At 36.0% G+C, this 20,558-nt stretch overlaps 1 protein-coding gene across 1 annotated transcript in view; it reads right to left on the bottom strand.

The window, feature by feature from the left end:
• ASXL3 (ASXL transcriptional regulator 3) overlaps window positions 1-20,558 on the bottom strand; it is a 171,681-nt gene that overhangs the window by 91,170 nt on the left and 59,953 nt on the right. The window contains exons 3-4 of the mRNA XM_059893908.1: window positions 13,749-13,857; window positions 12,381-12,489 (exon numbers count right to left, since the gene is read on the bottom strand). Coding sequence (XP_059749891.1) covers window positions 12,381-12,489; window positions 13,749-13,857 — 218 coding nt within the window. The remainder of the gene's footprint in view (window positions 1-12,380; window positions 12,490-13,748; window positions 13,858-20,558) is intronic.

Below are 20,558 nucleotides of genomic sequence, written 5' to 3'. Positions count from 1 at the left end.
AGGGAGAGAAGTCCTTGAGTTTAAGACCAGGTAACTTTTTTCTATTCAATACAATATGACATTTTTCGCTTAAAACAGTCTAAATGTTCTAGTAAAGAAACATTTTATAACACTGCTTGCATAAACTATGGCTTCTAGGCTTCTCTCCTTGGAATCATCACTAATTTGTAACACTTTGGCAAAGCTTACTTATCAAGAAATATTAGAAATAATCATCGGTTTATATTCTAAAGATAAATTTATTTTTGTACTGATTACATAGATAAATTTATTTTTGTACTGATTACATAGATTACATATTTATCTTTAAATAATTTATCTTATTTAAAGATAAATTTATTTTTGTACTGATTACATAGATGGCCTTTTCAGTGTTCTGGAGTTGATACGAAGTGTGACAAACTGGGGAGGTGAGAGGAAGATGGCACACAGGATATACGATCCCAACTGAACAGACCTAAATGGATGGAATGTAAGCCCAGCCAGAAGTAAAGTGCACATTAGCAAACACATTTTATTACTTTCACATTCTTAAATTAGTATTGCCACCTAGAAAAATACAAACTTAATAGTAGTTAAAAAGGATAACCAAATGCAGTACATGGGTTTCAGGAAATGTGTGGAAAACAGGAGAATGCTTCTGCTTACTGGACATAGAAACAAATTTACTAATTTTCTTAGGAAACGATTTTATTCATAAGTGTTTCAAAGGTAAACGTCAATGCAGCAGGATCAAAAAACCAACAAACACCGAATCAGTGTAGATGTAATCAAAGCTTTATGTCTTATATTTTGTGACTGCTACAATAAGCAGTATACAATCAGCTGTCACGTCCTGAGGATAATAGATATCTAAGTTACGACTTGCTCTATTTGTTTCTGACCTAGGAAACCACAGGGTATTGTGATACCTATGTCAGTATACTCTGAATATTCATTTAAATTCACTACTGCACTGTGTTAATAATAGTGATTCACATATATTTACATACAGTGTTTCCAAAAGAAAGATACTGTTCAACTTCACCAGAATTTCAGTTGGCGGGCAGGACAATAAAACTGAAACAAGCATCAAGGAATACTGTGAAGTTTTTTCTTGAGGTGATTCAATTTCCTTTAACTCAACTCTGTTTTACTCTATCTTACATTCACATTCCAGCCTAGACCTAAGTGAAGCATCATGAGAATTCCTTTACTACAGAGTCATTTTCCTACCCGATTCCTCTTTCTGAAGTTGGTCCTATTTCTCTGGGTCAAACCATTTTCCCTAATTATTTATTTCTGATAAAATAATTATAGAACCTTCAAGAAAGTAAATGTAATAGAAAATAAAATGTATGAATGTTCCTTTGGATCTAAAACTTATTTTAAAGGGAAAAAATTCAAGAATAAAAATGATTAGGACACAATGTAATGCATCCGTAGGCCCCAAACAGTGTGCCTGCATGTGTGTGTGTGTGTGCGTGTGTGTGTGTGTGCACGCCCATTGACAATATAGACCCCAAACATGAGCATCTAAGTGACTTTATTCATTCTTCCGCCATATATCTGATGAAGGTGGCTGATTCTAAAAACTGCCGTAGTTAGAGAGGTAGTTGAACATATTCTTGCATATTCATATTCTGACAAAACACACAGTTTTCACTTTTACTTTATCTTTGCAGCTTTCTTAACAGATATGATAAATAAATAATACAGGGCCTTATTTTAAACAGTTGTCTGAATATTTATCTAAGGGGCTGAGTTTGGCCTCTGAAATACAAGCCAAAGAAAAATTAATGTTCGAGAAAGGACCAGGGGAAATCCCCTGTATGTGAAATTACAACAGGAGCCAGGAGAGTGAAGAATTAGGACAGATGTTTTATCCAATAAATATCTAACACTGACATGCAGCTTAGAAAGTGATATCTTCTTGGCATTCAGGACAGAATAGAAGCTTTTTTTCTTTTTTTTCCTAACTGTACACTGGCACCATCACAAAACGCATGCCAGGATTTTATACCTGGAAACCCCACAAGACTGCCTGCCCTTTTCATAACTGGACAAGCCGAAGACGAGAAAACATGTGTTAAAAGGTATAGAAATATTATTTCTGTCTACATTTTGCTTGCCTGCCCAAACCAGGCAAGCCAAATGCATAGTTAAAAGCTAATCTGCTAGTTTTTAATTCAAACAGTTAATGGGATTTTCAGTAGCTGTTGCTCATCTACCTCTACTCTCATTCACCCTCAGATTCCCAAACCCCTCCTCCAAAATATTCTACTTAGAAGGCTGGGACCAAAGAGAGACGGAGGATTACAGGTAATCATGAGACAGCCTAGAAGGCCAGAGAAACTGCTGACTGTGTTCCAACAAGACTGGATTTCAGCCTCTTTTCTCAGAGTCCCAAGTTGTCCCTCTCTCCCTTCTTTTTCATTCACCATTCAACTTGACAATGTGATTGAACTGGAAAATATGGCTTAGAGCTCACATTTTTTAAGTTGAGTGCTAGAGAGGGTATGGGTGACATTCCCCCCAATCTAAGTACTAATCCACTGACAGGTATACAAGAGGGCTCTGACCTTTAGCCCAAGACACAAAGAAGGGAGAAAGCAGAATGCAATCTTGACTCTGTCTTTATTTCTAGTCTCACATCTGGTTGCCTTCCCAACTCCCACTCTCTCTGATCCAGTCAGTCGAGACCTTGTGCCATTTCCTGAACACAGATACTTGCTGTATGTCTCACTTGCTCTGACCGTCCCTCTTCCACCTTTCTGCCTAGAAAACTCGACAGACCAAACTCAAACAGCTTCCCCAAAGCTTTCCTGACTATCCCAGTCTCCGAGGTAGAGTTACTCCTCCCCACCCCTTCCTTGGAACTTAGTGTATGAATCCATCACAGTCCCTGCAATACTGGTGCTTGCATCTGCCTTGCCACCCACAGGCCCAGCAACTCAGGGACTTACTTCTGTGCAAAGACAGGCACAGAGCCATTGGTCTATAAATGTTTATTAAACTAAACTGTCCAATTTGATTTTCATTAAATTTATCTAAAGTATCTGTTTCTGAAGTTAACTTTCAATTACTGTTTTTAACAAGAATTCATGAACAGGGAGGTCAGCAATGCATAGATTTTTACTGTGCAAAAGTATACATAAAAGATGAATTTTGAAAATTTGAAAACAGAAACTTTATTACAATTTTTTAAATTATCCTACAGTCAATTAGGGAAAGTACGAAAACCAAACTACAAAACATGCTATGCAAGTCAGTTGGGAAGTCGTATGACCTGCCACTAAATGTGGATACGTTTCCTTCTGCCATCCTTACTCGTTGCCTTATTTTAAGAGGAACAGTCAGAGTCTGGAGGTTTTGCATGGTGAAATAAGTATCATTTAAAAGTCAAAATTAGAAATCACAATGTTTACTTGAAATGGCAGGAGGTGGATGGGGGCAGAACCACAAAACAGCCCAGGATCTGGGTACAAGAGAGTCACTGCAACAAAGACATTAATCTTTATATGTTGATTAAACTACACACTAAGTGACTGGCTATCCAAGGTAACCGGGGTTCAAAGGGCTAATGAAGGCAGGGAGAAGAGCATCCTTTGACCAACTTCACTTCTATCAGTTCTTCCTCTGACCACTTCCTTTCGATTTTCTGAACAATCAAATAGATGCACTCAAATCAAAAAACAGTTTTCTATCAAAATGATCCTGACATACACTATAGGCTTAATAGAGTTTTTATAAATAAAATTGAAATCGAAGAGCACACAGTATATTAGGGATAATACCATGGCACACTGTGAGAATTCAATCACATTTTAAAAGAGGGCTGGGTCTTAGAGGGGGCTTAATTGTTTATTTATTAATCATTCATTCAATTGTAAAACTTTTATTAAGCACCTTCATGCCAAGGACTGTATAAAATGCAGGGGAAAACAGTGACTAAGACCTAAGACCTGACTTTGAGACCATAGGTTTCTTAAAAAGACTTTTTTTTCAAAAAACAATGGCATAGAACTATTAATTCTGCCTGAGAGAAACCAAGTCTATGAAGACCTAGTGGTGACAACTAAAATTTGTTTTAAAAGATCAATAAGCAGGTAATTCAAAAGTATCCCCAGATTGGCAAATAATCAAAAAAGCCTATGTTTGGATTGTAATATGTTTTATGTATCATACTTACATTTGAAATTGTGCATATCAGATATTCTGGATATACACAGCAACAAAATACATGCCAAAAACTGTTAAAGGTAACTTAATGACAACCAGACAAACCCATCTGACCCCAGCTAAATATTTCCAGGACTCAATTTCTTTCAGAGAAAAGACAATTCCTTAATCCTTTTTGGATCCAGACTGAGGAGAACCACTTCTCTCAAAGCAGTCCTTATTCCAAGATAGGTCTAGGTAACTAGATTTAAACAATTTTCCTTACTGCATTAAAAGAAAACATTCAAAGGATATGAGAGGCAAGCAATTAAATAGAGAACTAATAGCAATAAAATAATGGAAACAGCAATTTTCCCTGAAGACTTTCAAGGGAGACAGTGTCTAAACATCTTAAGTATTGATATTAGATAATATTTGAACATTCTCTATGAATAAAATATACCTAATATAACTAAAAATATTACTATACTTTACAGCCTGCTTCACTAGGCCAATGAAGTCCTCTTCTTACTCAGAAGAGGTCTACAGAAAAGGGAGCAAAATAAACCAGGAGGAATAAAGAATCAGATGATAATTATACCAGCCATGTGTATCAGTAAGAATGTGCTCCACAAGGTGTAATCATGCCGGACGCCTTAAAGATTTGGGTGGCTGATATCATATGCTACAAATGATGCTTATGTGATATCCCGGAACTGGATGTATCACGATTTAATTGCAATGTCCACAAATGGTTCACAAACACTTTGGTTTGCACCGGACAGGACACTGAATCTCCACAGGTAACTAGGAGGAACTGAAGGTATAGGAATCCCTCTTAACAAGCACTCAATTTATCATCAGGGCAATTTAGTTATACTAGTACCTCTGGATATCCATAAAAATATCCCTTTAAACTCAGACAAGAAAAGAGAAACTCAAACCAGAAATGAAAATATTTAATAGGAAAAGCATATCTGATAGGTACCAGCCTCTAACCACCTAATTGCTCCTACCAGAGAACCAACACAGATTCCTCTCAGAATTATGGAGACTAATAACACAGTAAGCTGCTGTGAGGGGGGAAACATTAGAAGCTATTCTCTTACATCGCACAACACCTGTGATCTTCTACGCTGCAGCAAGTTCCTGAAACATCTACACAGAAATACAGGAACCCACCTAGAAAATGAGAAATAGAAAAAAGCATGCAGGAAGAATATCATTAAAAGGTTGGTACAGGTCAAGGATAAGCGCTTCATTCATGGGCACTAGTACTTCATTCTTCAACATATAAAAGATAACTCCAGTGTACAAGAAAGGGAGTTAGATAAACAGATGGTTAACTGTTTGAGAAATGGTTACACACTGTCATTTTAGAGAAAACGAAAGAATGGATTATCTGGCATCATGGAAAAAAGTACTTCATTTTAAGAGCATGGATGCTTTTGTTCCTCTATACCAATCACAAACTATATCAATCAAAAAGAAATCTGGCTTGTCAGGATAGGTAATTGGGTGAGTACCTTTAATTTTGGTTTTATTTGAGAGGGAGTTTGCTTTTATCATGAGACCATACTCTATTTCCAGTCTTTATATTATGAAATATTTCTCTCCTAGCACAAGAAAAGAGGGGGAAAGTACACTTAAATGGGTCACTTTATCTGCACTTAAAAAGAAAACTTTTTTTTCTTCCATGACTCTGGGCTGTTAACATCGACCAAAATCCATTTACACAAGAACAAAGTTCATAGTTCATGGGGAAATATGTAAGAACAAGAGGTCCCTAATGGGTAAAAGAAATGCAAAATAGTATCTATAAGTAATGTTTGAAAGGGCTGGGACAAGTTATTTGGAGAAGTTAAGATGAAGGGGGTGATATCTAGATGATGCCCAGCTGTTCCCCATCATCAGAGGGGAAATAAAAGAGAAAATTGGTTTAATTAAAAGCTCAAGAGATTTCAGCATAAGGAAAAATTTCTTGACTATAAAGATTATCAAAAACACAGACAAATATAAATGAGTCTGTGAGATTCCCATCCCTCTGGGCATTTACTATAAGAATGATGTCTACTTTAATTGACTGGCTTAAGTAAAATGCTGGCATGAGAGAGGATCCAGGCCTGCATGAACTTCTGAAGTCCCTCATACTTCTCCTGAACTGGGAAAGCTGTGGGCTGGAATGAAAGAAAGGAGAATGAGAAAGAGTGGGCAGAGGAAGTTTTATATCCTGCCAATGATCATTTCTGACTGTGAAGAGTATTCTTTTTCCTCTGTATTTTCTTCCATGTGTAACTTAAACAACATCATTTTCACATACTTAAGTTTCCCTGGCCCACCAATGTAGAACAGGTGTCTGTATGAGCCAACAAAGCTGTTAACGAAAATGCAGACGTTGGATAAAAGACAAAGTAGCCTAACCTACTTTGACAAAGTAGCCTAACCTACGAAAATCAGGGGACCTGACGCAGTCACTGAAACAATTCCCTTCCCTCCTACAAGATTCTCAGGAATGGCTGTCAGGTGGAAATGGATGGTGAAAACAAAGAAGGCTCATGTGTCATCTGATGTGAAATCACACAGGAGCAGTCACAGACAAGCTCCTGAAAAGCTTCCAGCAAGACCAGACATATAACACCGAGAGCAAAGACACACCAAATAGTTTGGCGACATCTTCGAAAGTTACTTGAACGCTCCCTTCACAGCTCCAGGGTCCCCTCATTTTCCTTTCTCTCCCCTCGTATAAACCTGCCACTGATAAACTGTCAGCGTGAATACTCCCTGAGGGCACCGAAACCTTTATTAGTACCCTTCTCACTTCCTCCGGGAAGCTCCTCATCTGTGTGTAATTGATGTCTCAAAAGAGATCCTATGCACACACTTCAGGCCATCTTAAAGCACTTTTCACTTTTGAAAAAAGACCCCTCTGTGGCCTCTGAGCCAATGCAAACAAAGAGTGAGCAGAATAATGTTTCATTAAGTTAACACGACTCCTGCCAAGAATCATACAGTCAGAAACCTGCTTATAAAACTGGCCATAAGGAATAATGAAAAGGACCACAGAAAATTCTTCAAATGTTGGAATCATTATTCACCCTGGGATCTGAGGACTAAAACATAGGATATGTGTTCTCTATAATCTTTTTCCCTAAATAGAGACTTTGAAAATACTAATTCTCCAGCTAGAGTGCTGCTTCCCCCCTGAAAGCCATTAGGGTTAATAACAAGCAGAACCTTTTTTGATCTCTATGGATGAAAATTGTACATTCTCCAGTTTCCTCATTTTAAAAGATTAAATAGGATGGTTGCTTTTGATTTTAAACATGAAATATATCAGGGCCACAAAAAGAGAAGCTCATTTTTTTTTCCTGTTCATAACAATTTATAAATAGATGGGGAAGAAAGTGAAGACGATCTACTGAGTGTGTCATTTCCTATAAAATATGTGTGGTTTCTGCAGCCAGCAATGTACTGTAAGTCAACTTAATATGTGTAAGCAAACTCATGATATACCAATGCATTATGCTCAGAAAACAACTCAGGCACAAACATAACCGTAAATCTCTGACTAAAATAGCCCATAAAATTCTACATATTTTCTTTGGGTGACATAGATCTATACTTATATTGGCATAAATGGTCATGGGCTGTCAACAAAGATATATCAAGTGATTCACCTAAATCACTCTTCGATCTTTAGAGCTAAGCTTGTAAAATGTGAAGGGTTTACTTTCTTGAGTCTCTAATTCTTATTAACTTGAAAAACTGTTTAGGAGTCAAAGAAACATAATGCACAACTATAGTTTTGTGTCTTGTAAATTCTGTAATTGATAATGTATCACTTTTCCCCCACACTGTAAAAATTTTCAACAAAACGTTAAAACAAAGTATCTTGGCAAAGCACCTCTCGTTTAAAAACGAATCTGTTTTGTTGGCCAACTGACTGAAAGAAGAGGACAAAAACATTACTGTTATTATCTTAACTCTCCCTAAAGACTCAACTGTTACTGACTGGAATCAGGCTGCAAGATCTCTTTCTGGTTGTCAGTTTTTGTAAAGTGCTTTCTTTTCAAATACTTCACTGTGTTTCGCTTTTGGTGGTGCAACAAATGTCAACTAATCTTTGTTAATTTGAAATCGCTCAATGCTAGCAGAGGCTTATTCTTTGGACTGCCACAAGCATATCCTACCAATTGATAGTTATTATTCACCTTGATACTTTTCACTCTTTCATCCCAAAGGAGGAATGGGAAAAGGAGAAGGGAATAAAGATTTAAAAAACAGATGGTGGGACCCTCCCCTCCCCTCCTCCTCTCCTCTTGCCCTTTCTCCCATGCCCCTGCAACCCCACACATCCCCACCTTCCCTCTCTAATTATATTTTCAAAGTATATTTGTACAGCTGTACGAAGTGTGGAAATTATATCCATTCTAACTGCTGGTTCAAATACGTATTAGAAATAGAGTAAGCAAGGAAATCACCTAAACCAGTTCAGGTTCATAGTATTTATTATCCTTTTGTAAGAAATCATGCGGTAGCCCACTCCTTCATTTGGATAAGCTCAAGTTTATAATCAGAATAGAGTTGGACAAATGTTGAGAAACCAAACTGCATCCAAGACTCCTGGCTAAGAGTGTTCCCCACGGTCCCAGGCAGAGTCAGCGGTCAGAGCCTGGCTTTTGGTGTCACTCACATCTACCTGGGCTTGACACTTGGATGAAATATTTAACCTCTAAGTCCGTTGCCTCACTGGTCAAAAATAAAATAAAATTAAAATTAAAACTAGAACAATTAAATAAAACACAGTAACAGAGCCTAGGAAGATTGAATATCTCACAGGAATGTTGTCAGGATTAAACAATCTGCATGTAAACAGCTCACAAAGCCTAGGCATTGTGAGCACTCAACATATTTTCAATATCTAGGTTTGAAAATGTATCCTAAGGTTAATGGACTATACACAGAAGTCTACGGTATACACACGGAGAGGAAATAAACTTGTCCTATAAGAAGCAATTGTGGTTTGCAGTAAGATGTAAAAGTGGGCAAGTCAAGGAATACCCAAGGAAATAAGCTATCTACTATTCTTTCAGTGATTCCTCAAAGCAATTTCCCTAATACAACTTCAAAGGAGAGGCCAGGAAATCTAGTTTTGGTCACATTAGCTGGAGATGTGTGGGTATGTGTTATTCCGTGAAGTACCTATTCACATTTCAAATTAGGGGAGTTTGCTTATCCCTGCTTTGGTTTAATTACTGGCTAAGTGCTCTCACCCTGTCCCCGACCCCTTCCCAGCCACTAAAACCCTCCCACTCTTTCCTCTGACATTCAGGATTAGTTGTTAGCAAAATCTCTGATTAACCTCTATCTTTTTCTCTGAACACTCCCTTCGCATCTTGATCTACAAAACCTGGCTCTCTCCCATGGACACTACTTCCCCTGGAACACTCTCAGGTAGCAGCCTGTTTCTTTTCCATGCATCTTGTACCGCTGGGCCTGGAAATGGGACGAGGGGACTCTATTCTCCTTCCCTGCTCCTTAGATGCCTCCAGCATCAACAGACTGCTCCTCCTTACTAATTATTTACCAACTCCTGGATTACTCCCTTTCATTTTCAGAAGATTTTAGCTCCTAAATGTCACACCCCTTCAATGCTGGTTCTATCATAATTGTCTGTTTCAATATCCGCACAGACGATTCTCTAATATTTCATGGCAGGGCCACCACCAGCCTTTACAACATCTTTGTGCAAATAGGAAAAGGCAACATTTCCTCCAAGTAGACCCTGCTCCATCCCATGACACGAAGCTGGGCAAAGGAAGGCCTGCTGAATTTCAGTCACTGATGGCCACCTCAGCCAGGCCACTGTGAAGAGGGTACACACACTGCCTAACCATTCATGACAGCCTTCAACCTACCCTCCCTCTTTCATCTCAGACATGCATCCCATATCACCCTAACCTCAATTTCACACATTCCACTCTTACATCACCTATCCTTCCAACTCGTTTCCTCTAGAACACCAAATCAAACAATCTGTCCACCCTAGGGAGACCTCCACCTCCTCCTTCACACCATCCCACACACAATCGTGTCTTCCCTCACCTCCACAACCAGCTGAAATTCAATGGAGATGGATTTCAATGTTCTATGTCACGTACCCTCAACTGTGTCCCGCTCTGGCTTCATCATTCACACCTGGCAAAATCCCAGCTCTGGTCCAATCCAACTCTGTACTTACTCCACACTTGTACAGCGATCATGAACATGACTGGAGAAAAATGTACAACTATGCTGGCTGGTCTCATGTTAAATTCAGGATTAGCCACTTCAGGAGTGTCCTTAATGCTGTTGGACTTGAGACAAACATTTTCTATCTTCTCCTTAGATCTACAAAGCTACTTCCCCATCTTCACCCTTGGCTGAAGAACTTGTTTCCTATTTCACTGAGAAAAATGGAGCAATAAGAAGCGAACTTCCGTACCAGGCCCCATAACTTCTCTAACACTGTATCTTACCATCTTCTCCCTTGCTCACTCTGGACTCCAACTACACTGGCCTCTTGATGTTTCTGGAACATTCCAGGCACTCTACTGCCTCAAGGCCTTTGTAATTGCTCCTTCTTTTACCTAGAACTCTCTCCCATCAAATGCCTACTCCCTCACTGCCTCAGGTCTTTTCTCAAATACCCCTCTCTCACTCTTCTCTCCTTATTTAATTTATTTTGCCCCATATCTCTTGTTGGCGCTGAATAAGCTGTAAATTTTACATGTTTATTTTGCTTATTGTATGTCTCTCTACCAATATAAAATCCATGAGAGGTCTCTTTCTGTTCTTCTTTTTCACTGCTATAACTATAATGTCAAGAACAGTACTTGGCACATAGCAGAAACTCAATATATACGTTGATATACGTTAACAGAGAGGGGGTGGGGGAGGGAGAGGGAACAGGCAAGTGGTCAGGCAAGCAGGCAGTACAGCAAGAGGAGTGACCCAATAAGATTCCCCTTCATCCTACTGAAGGAGAAGGGTGTGTCCCTTCCAGAAATCCGGAAAATGTCATGCATCTCTGCTTTGTTCTCTTTCTAACCACAAGGACCTGCCAAAGTTCACAGCACTACTACAACAATGGTGGGGGGCTTAGTTGAGTTTTCAAAAGGTATAGGAATAAGGATAGCAAATTCAATGAAAGTTGGCTAAAAAATGTCTAGAAAGCCGACTTCAGCCATTTTACTAAGACAAGGATCTGTTTCCTACATTAATTCAGCACCTCGGCTGCAGGTCAGATAGCACTGGAGCAGAACCGGTCTCTTGGGGACTATCAGAAAGCACATCAGTTTAAAGGGTAGGAGTGGCCAGTCAGAATACAAAGGGACTCCTATGACCATTAATAAAATGAATGGCTTTGGGCTATTACTGAAATATGATTTTTCTGCAAGGATCCTTTAAGGTTTCTTTGTTTGAAGATAATTTACTGATTTCTATGAGTCCACCGACACAGATTTTAATGACACACTCTTCCTCCCAAATCATGATCTGGGCCCACTTGGGGGACCAGTGAGTAGGGTTAAAAAAAAGTACAGCAGCTTTTGTGGAACAAAGATTTGCCAAAACTGCAGTAGAGAAATTACATACACCAACAGAATCACAATGCAAATGTTTTGAGAAAGATAAAAATGAATCCACATGGACAGAATTCAGAGGTGGAAAATACCCCCTTAGAATTCTAGAAGGGTTTCTCACTTTTCAAAAGCATTTCAGAAGAATATAACTTATTTGGTCATTGTTTTGCTGTCAGGAATGTTAACATTAAGCTTAATTTATTAAGGACAAACCTAGGAACAAAGCTATTATAAAACTACTTGTGATCACAGAAAAAATCAGCACAATCAGAAATAAAACACTGGCATTCTCAGGCTTCACTTATATAAGAATAAAACCACGACATACCCCAGTAACCCTCTCAGCTTGCAGGAGAAATATACTGATAACACTCAAGAATACTATCCAGGGAAATCCATACTGCTAAAAACCAAAATAAAACAAAAAGCAAAGAGCTGTTTACTTTTCTTAGGTGCTAACCTTTTGAACCAGAATTGTTTGATCATAAATCTAAGAGGTAGTAGAAGCTTAGAAGAAAACTGTATCTATAATGGTAGGGAATTCAATTAGTAAGTTATTGGAATTCTACATAACCTTTAAGAGAACAGGGTTTGTATCCTGAAATTTGTCACACTTACCTCCATTTCCTTCCCCATTGGCACTGACCTCCGCCATCTCTGTGCCTTCCAATTCAGACTCACAGCCTAAATCCAATGTTCCATCAGCTGAGCATGACGACTCCTCTTTCTATATTATTTTAAAAATAATGATTTATGGAGATGTATTAGCAACTGAAAACATTCAAAATACTTCCACAGTCCTAAGGAATTATCACAGTTGCTTGTAATTTGGAATTTCAATACTGATTTACTTTTTAATGTAAAACCACTCCTTGGTGGGGGGGGGGAATTACTGGGAAAAGCACATTGCCATAGTTGATTTTTTGGATACCCTTTAAAATCTATACAAAAAACAAGGTTTTTTTTTTAACATATGTTGTTTCCATTTTTCTCAATTTTACCTTCTTCCTTACTTTAGAAAATGGCTTAACGACTCAGAATTTTAATCATAAATTAAATACCCAAGTAGCTACAAAAATCAACTGAAATAATACAAGTCCTTTGATTAACCTGTATTGTTTTCTGAAACACACACAGTTTAAGAGCCTGACGCTAAGTAGCTGAGAAAGAACCCCTGCTCCTTTGCCAGGTATAACTTTTAGCATTAAAAAAAACCAAAAACAAAACAAAACAGAAAACTTCTCAAAGGAAATTAATGAACTTTAAATGTAACCCATCATTTATTAAAGCAGATTTTTTTTAATTTATAAGAAATAATACATTGATTTTGCTTGATGCAAGTTATGCAACCATTTGCAGATCATCAGCTTTTGTTTTCTGGAATTTTGCATCTTACATGGCATTTCCATTCTAGATGGAAATGGGAATTACACTAAAATAATTAAGACTCAGTTATCCGAAGCTTTTTATTTCTCTATTCTTCTCATATAACAAGTATGCATTATTAGTAGAAACTTCCCGGAGATCAGTGGTTGTTTTAAATTTGAATAATTGATTTAAATCAGCAAATTTTCAAGACGAATGGGTACATTTCTTATTTTTTGTAAAAGACAGGCATACAGGTGTGAAGCCTATATATCAACTGACGGTCATTAAGTCAAATAGTATTTGGCAACTGTGATCATCTTAAAACTTGGCTCATCTACCATGGCACTCCTCCATGTAAATTTTTAAGAATCAAGAATTTTAAGGAAGCCACAACTATTTTCCATTACCATATGTTAGAGTGAAACCACAGATATGTTTTCTTTAAAGAAAATGTCATTGTTTATTCTTAATATGAAATCATTTTTAAGACATCTGAAAACATTTAAAAGGCAAAGGAGTCATTCTACACTTCACCCAAGTCTAATTTTGTTTACCTTCACATGTAAATGCATGATACATAGTAATAACAGACATAATACGCAGAACAGTCCAACTTACTTTGAGAGCATAGAGGCCTGACTTTCCAGGGATTTTGAAGAATGTTCCATCCCCTATTCGAGTGTTAGTGTGAAGCATTGCATTCAGACAGGCTAATGGAGAAGTTCCACTAGAAAATAAAAGTGTGCAAAAAATGAAGCAGTCTGAGACGCAGTTTCTGTGGCAAAACTGTTCTCAGTCTCTTAAGAAAAAAAAAAAAAAAAAAAAAGACCCCTCGTATGCCTTTTTAAAATATCCTCCCAACCCCGAAAACATCTACATTACAATAACAGGCCAGTCCAGTTTCGCCAAAGTTAATCAGATGCATCTGTCTTATAGGCTTCAGGCAAAAAGTCTCCTGAATTGAAATTATGCTTTTATTCATAAAGCAACCAACACTATATTTCAAAGAAACCAAAGCCCAAACGTTTGTGTGGTGTTATTTTGCAAATAATACCATGTAGCCTCAGGTTTTAAATATTACAGACAACTTGATGGTTGCACTTGAATGATCAAATAAACTAAGTTCAAGGACAGCTCCATCCTATAGGTTCAAAAGCAACAAAAGAATAATAAACCACAGAAGAACTGATTTGAAATTACAAGTATTTAAGTTACTCATGGGACTGCATTTCTCACAAGGCCAAATAAAAATCTGTATCTGTGTTTATATGTCTGATACAACTTCTTCAATGACATCCTTTCCTCAGTTCTTTATTTGTCAAATAAAGAAATACGTGTTTGGGAATTCTACCCAGCTAATAATTATGTTCGGTAGTAAAGATGCAAGTGACTAAATTTTTTTAAGAAACCAAACAGCATTACACTATTGATTAAAATATCAAAACACATACATACAAACATTATTGAAATGTATTCATATACTTAAAAAGATGTTTATGAAATGTATAATATGTATATATTTCCTGGGGTACACTTTAGAACTTTTTTGTGTTTTGTTTGGAAACTGATATTTTTGTACACTAGAATTTAGAGGTAGAATTGTTACTTTCATTTACTTATGTTTCCACATACATTTTACTTCCTAATATGCTAAAAGATCAATATTTGGTTGAACCAATAACGATTAGAAGCCCTACTCCACCCCATTTACCTAGTAGGGGTTCTGGGTATGTAATCCAAGATATCCTGGGACAAGAGAACCTTTAGGATATTAAGGCTTCAAAGTTTGAATTTCTGTGATAGAAACATATTTTTATGTCACTAACTAAATTAAAAGTTTTCTAAAAACCAAGATTATCCAATCTCTTACTTACTATGAATACTCACCAATAAAATGAAAAAGCCAAATTTGCTGAGCTGACACAACACACAATAGCAAGGCAGCATATATACACATCATGGTCATAAAGGTTTATAAGTATTGTAATAAGAAGAACACTCTTTATTATTTTAGGAAACAGCTTCTCTGTGCCAACACATCAATATGATTCCATTTGGTTTGACAGGAAGCCAGAGTCCTAATATAAATTTGGTCATAGAACAATGCAGTTAGAACACTGAAGTACACATAGAAACAATGCTGGACGTTTATGTAATATCTTTCCTCTCGAAGCTTCTACAAGCTTACAGACCTCATTTCATTATTTTTCTTCATAAAAGATGTTCTGCTCATATGTAAAGTGGGCCAGGCATACCTTATAAAGTAAAATATATTCATGTCCCAGAAATAGCTGTCCATGAATAAATTCCAGATAAATAATGCTATACATGGTATACTGAAGACTGCGAAATATATTTTTTTATCAGCATTCTCTTCAGAAAAAGCACAGACAATTTGAAGCTGGGAATTATTATGCCAGATTTGTGGAGCTTTAATTTGGTGAAACTGTCAGAAACACAGATTTTTCTGTAGGGACTTGGCAAGAAAATGTTAACACTGCAAGTAAAATAGAATCCTATACATAAAAATGAAACAATGTAGATGTTTTAAAGATATAACTTAATACAACTGTGCACCTATCAAACCTCACACACACGCTTCCTGTTATTTATTCCTAAGGTCTTAATACACACAATTCCAAGAACTCAGATTTAGAATATTAGAGAATAATACAGATTTAAAGACAACTAAAAGATACTGAACGAATATAATTTACTATCACTAGAATTTACATTTTCTTTCTAGGTTACAGTAAACCAAAGATAATTGTAGAAGATAAATTGACTATTAAATAGCAGTTTAATGCTATGCCTGCTGCAAACATAAGTGATAAACACCCAGTTTCATATAAATAATAAGCTCTGTTGAACATGAATATATTATTAAATTATACTGTTTATTAACTCAATAAACTCAAGATTTACTGTGGAAATATTTTTTAAAATATGTAATTTACAATCACATGACAACAGATCTCCAAAAGTCTCAATGACTACTGTAATTTTCCCAAATCTTTCCCAAAACAAACATATGAAATTCGTTTTATTTCAAAACTATATAACATTTGCATTTCAGAAGAATTAAAAAATACTTTGCAATCAAATGCAAATTTTACTACTCAAGTCAGTGGTTGATAGTCACTTAGTTTTAAACATATCACTTGCATTTCTTCATAGAAAAAAACCCAAATTACATAGTTCATTTTATTTAAAACAATAAAACATTAGCATCGAAAGAGTGAAGTGCTTACTAAAAAGGTAACTGTTTTATCCACTGCATATACATAGGAAAGTGAATTTTAAAAATCTTTCATACCCTTTACTTATTGCTATTATTCTCAACATTTCCATAAGGTCTAGAAATTTTGGACTGCTCTCCCTGAAAACATGAATGTCTTAATTAACTGTCATTGAACAGGAGTAAATAAAAGTCTCATTTATGTATTTTTATTATTTTAATATTCAGAAAAAACAGAACTAGCAAATATGCCTAGGCCAGCTTTAAAAAAGATACAAACATACATTTATACATCTGTATATATTAAAAAAGCACAATGACTTACTGTGGGTATGAAAGAAGATGAGGCAAGTATGTGTTAAAAGTCTGTATTCTTAGATAGCATGGACATCTTCTATGCAATATTTCTTAGTTTTAATTAAAAAAATTTGTTCACACTTAACGCAAGAGTTAATCACCTCAGTCAGAATTTAAAAGCTTAAATTTCTGGAATAGAATACGTGCATGTGTACACAATATATGCAATAATAAAACAACATTTAAACCAAAAAAAATCTCTAAAATTTCAAACGTTACTTACTTTCTAAAATGATGAATTGGAAGAATTGCGATATCCCAATTTATAAAAAGAAAACAAAAAAGAAAGGAAGGAAAAAAAAAGTTAGTTTTCCAACTTAAAATGCAATTCTACATCTTACCATTTCAATAAATAAGACAGTGTACAAGAAACACACCAAACTCTTAGATTTGGCTGTTGGCAGGGAGGAAAACACTGGAGGACTGGGGTAAAAGGTGAATTCTACTTTCTTCCCTAACACTTCCATAATGTTTTCATTTTGTCCACAAGCCTCATATAGTTCCATACTAGGAATATAATTAGGAGTAAATAAGCAGGACACTATTTGCCCCCAATTCTTTTCTTTCTGCCATTCCCTGTAATTGAGCCCTTCCCTATACACCTGCCAGGGTAGATATACACCTTATTCTATTTGTTTGTTTTCCTCCTTAGACTGTAGGGTTGTGGAACCCTTCTGGTTTGTTTTCATTTCCCACAACCCCTGAAGCAGAACGGGGTGGAATTTGGAGGCAGGGGAGCAGGCATAATTTAAACTGTCTAGACATCAAAGAACCCCCAGAGATGCTTTGCAGAGCCCCAGTGCTGTGTGAACTACAGAAAAACCATTGCTTTATCACATCAAATTGTTGACAGAACACATAAAATTTTACTAATAGTGTACACTTGGTGAAGAGAATGGATGGCCTGTCTATTTTAATAATTTTAAAAACCAGAACGAATATCTGGGGAATGCAATTGGAAGAGTATTTACACACGACAAAGAAAATATCATCGTTGTGGTCCTCTGTTCCTTTCCATATAACATAATAATGCTTTACAAGACAGTACTTAAGTAATCCAAATCTTAAACTACTTTACTAAGTATCTCTTAATAATAATTTTAGGTGAAAGCTATTTCCTGCGAACATTTTAAAATCTCGTTTTGCAATTATGGGAACATCAAAAAAGTAATCCTGAACAACTGAAGTCTAAAAATTCAACAAATTTAAGGAGCAATTATTAAGCAGCATTATTAGTCTGTTATTGTGCTGTCTTATTAATATGAATTAATTGAAACAATTTTATGTTTACTCTTTCAAAAAAATTAATAATAGTTCCTTTCAAGTATTTTCAGTGTTGATAGCCTAGAGAAAATGTCTTAATTTTAAAGGATATATTTTTAAGGGGAAATTATGTGGGCCTCTGGGGTGGAGGTAACGTTTCAGTTCTTTATACATAATCTTAGTGTTCACTATGTGAAAATTAGGATTTGTGCATTTCACTTTATATATGTCACATTTCACAAAAAAATGTTTTTAAAATGTTAAAAAAAACCCAATAATGCACCCTTGGATTTACTTATGTATTTACATATTTAATGGGCAGGTCACTACTACTAATAGAAGAATAAACTATTTCTACCATTGAATGTGGATGAGTCTTAAACACACATGCACAAGGGTTATATCAATTGATAAATCAGTAACCTAGATGATTAAAAACTACCCTAGAATGTCAAGCCAAACAAACTTCTTACTCTTGAGAAATATTACTGCTAGTTTGGAACCCCCCAGAACAACTGAAAAATAAAAACTTAAAAGTTAGAGTCCTTTATATATATGTTATCTGAAGAATCCCAGCACATAAAATATTAGCCAAAAAATGACCTACAGCAATTCTGAAATTTGATTTTGAAGACAAAAACAGTGTCCCAAACTTCACAATCCCTCTAAGAGGATCACTAGTGAAAGTTTGTAATGGGCACTGACTTATGACAAATAACAAATATTAGAGTTATAAAATGTTAAGTATGATTCCCAGTTTTGCAGATATAACTGAGACTGAGAGGTTAAGAATCTTTCTGCAGTGAAATAGCTAACTGATACAGCTGAAACCCAAATTCTACTCTGATTTCAAAGCCCATATAAACATATAAAAATAAATAGGAACAACCAGTTACCTCAAGAGATGGGTCATATTTAAAAAGAAGATAGTTTGCATTTTTCTATGTAAAGAATACCTACATGATTTTCAATATTCAACATGTCTGGAGGGTAAAATTAGAGACTTAGTCCCAAGTACTCTTTTATGAGGTGGGGATATTGAGGCAAGAAATAAAATTACCAAGTGACACATGTTGTACAATTTAATTCTTAAATTTAGAGAAACAGTTTCAGATTCTAAACCTAGACATGCACCTCTGATTGGCTTGAACAGTATACAAATATATTATTTGGGGAATATAAACAGGCATTTGAACTTAGACTCTGTATCCACTTTATGGACATCACCAAGCTACCACTAGATAGACTACAGTGATTCACACAGCCATATTCACTAAACAGACCTTTTGTTTTAGGAGACAAGAATTTCAAAACATCAATACAAGGACAAAAGTTTGCTTGGTATTATTTTAGAATAGGATCTATAAGGAAATTAAGAAATGGCCCTAAAAACATGTAAGCTAAAGCATATAATCTAAATTATAATTTTTAGAGACCTCCAACTAAAATATAAGGTGAGATGGCTATCTTTGATTATAGACATTAAGGAAAGAACACACTGCATGTATAGCTGAATACTGGCGATTGTATCTCTACAACTATGCATGTCGTGACATGCCATATTACCACTGCTATACTAAGAAAGGCAGTGGAATACAATGAATAAGACTGTGACTTCTGGAGCCAGTCAGCCTGAGTTCAGCTGAGGCTAGACCATTTACTAGCTCTATGACTTTGGACTTCACCTCTCTGGGTCTCAGGTTTCTCAACTACAAAATGTGGATAACAAAAGTCACTACTGCCTAGGGGATCATTCTGAAGATTTAATGAGTTAAAACATGTAAAACACCTAGAATTATGTCTGGCATATTGCACGTGTTCAAAAATTGTGAGTTAGTATTATTAGTATTATTATTTATTACTATTATGGCTCAAAGTAACCAACATCTAGAGGTACAAAGGATGGCAAATGGAAAGAAATTATATATTCTGCAGCTTGTTTAAAGAATTGGTTCAGGTAATATTTTGTCTGATTTCATTTTTGTTTCATTAGTAAAAATAAGCGAAGATATGCAAGTGTACACACCCCTATCTCACAGCCTTTCACATGTGATAAATATTGAAAAATAACTTATTCAGTAAAGGTAGAGAGAACAGAATGATAATAATAAATATCTATTATTATAGGTGCCATTTATCGAGCATCCCTAATGCAACCGGGCTTTCACAACTATTATCTATATTCCTTACAGTCACCATAAAATGTAAACATGATTCCTAGTTTTACAGATGTAACTGAGGCTGAGAGGTTAAGAATCATAGTGTAGTCAAATAAGAACTAAGTGACACAGCTGAAACCAAATTCTACTGATTCCAATGTCCGTGCTCTTTCCACCACCCCACATTCTCTGTCCATAGAGTTGTTTCTTCCACTTAACTATCCTTGGATACTACAAAAGAATATTTAGCACTTGAAGGAAACACACAAAGAAAAGCCAGATGCTGGAAAATGGTAAGATGTTGGCTCCACCTTCACTCAACGTTGCCTATAACAATGACTCCCCCAGTAAATTTCAAATAATAAAAAGAAAGAGCTAGATTGCGGAAGATGACACTGTTGGTTGTCTTGT

Source organism: Balaenoptera ricei, chromosome 14, assembly GCF_028023285.1.
Source record: "Balaenoptera ricei isolate mBalRic1 chromosome 14, mBalRic1.hap2, whole genome shotgun sequence".
Taxonomy (NCBI): domain Eukaryota; kingdom Metazoa; phylum Chordata; class Mammalia; order Artiodactyla; family Balaenopteridae; genus Balaenoptera; species Balaenoptera ricei.
The sequence above is the reverse complement of the archived record's forward strand: the minus strand, read 5'-3'. Positions and strand labels throughout refer to the sequence as shown.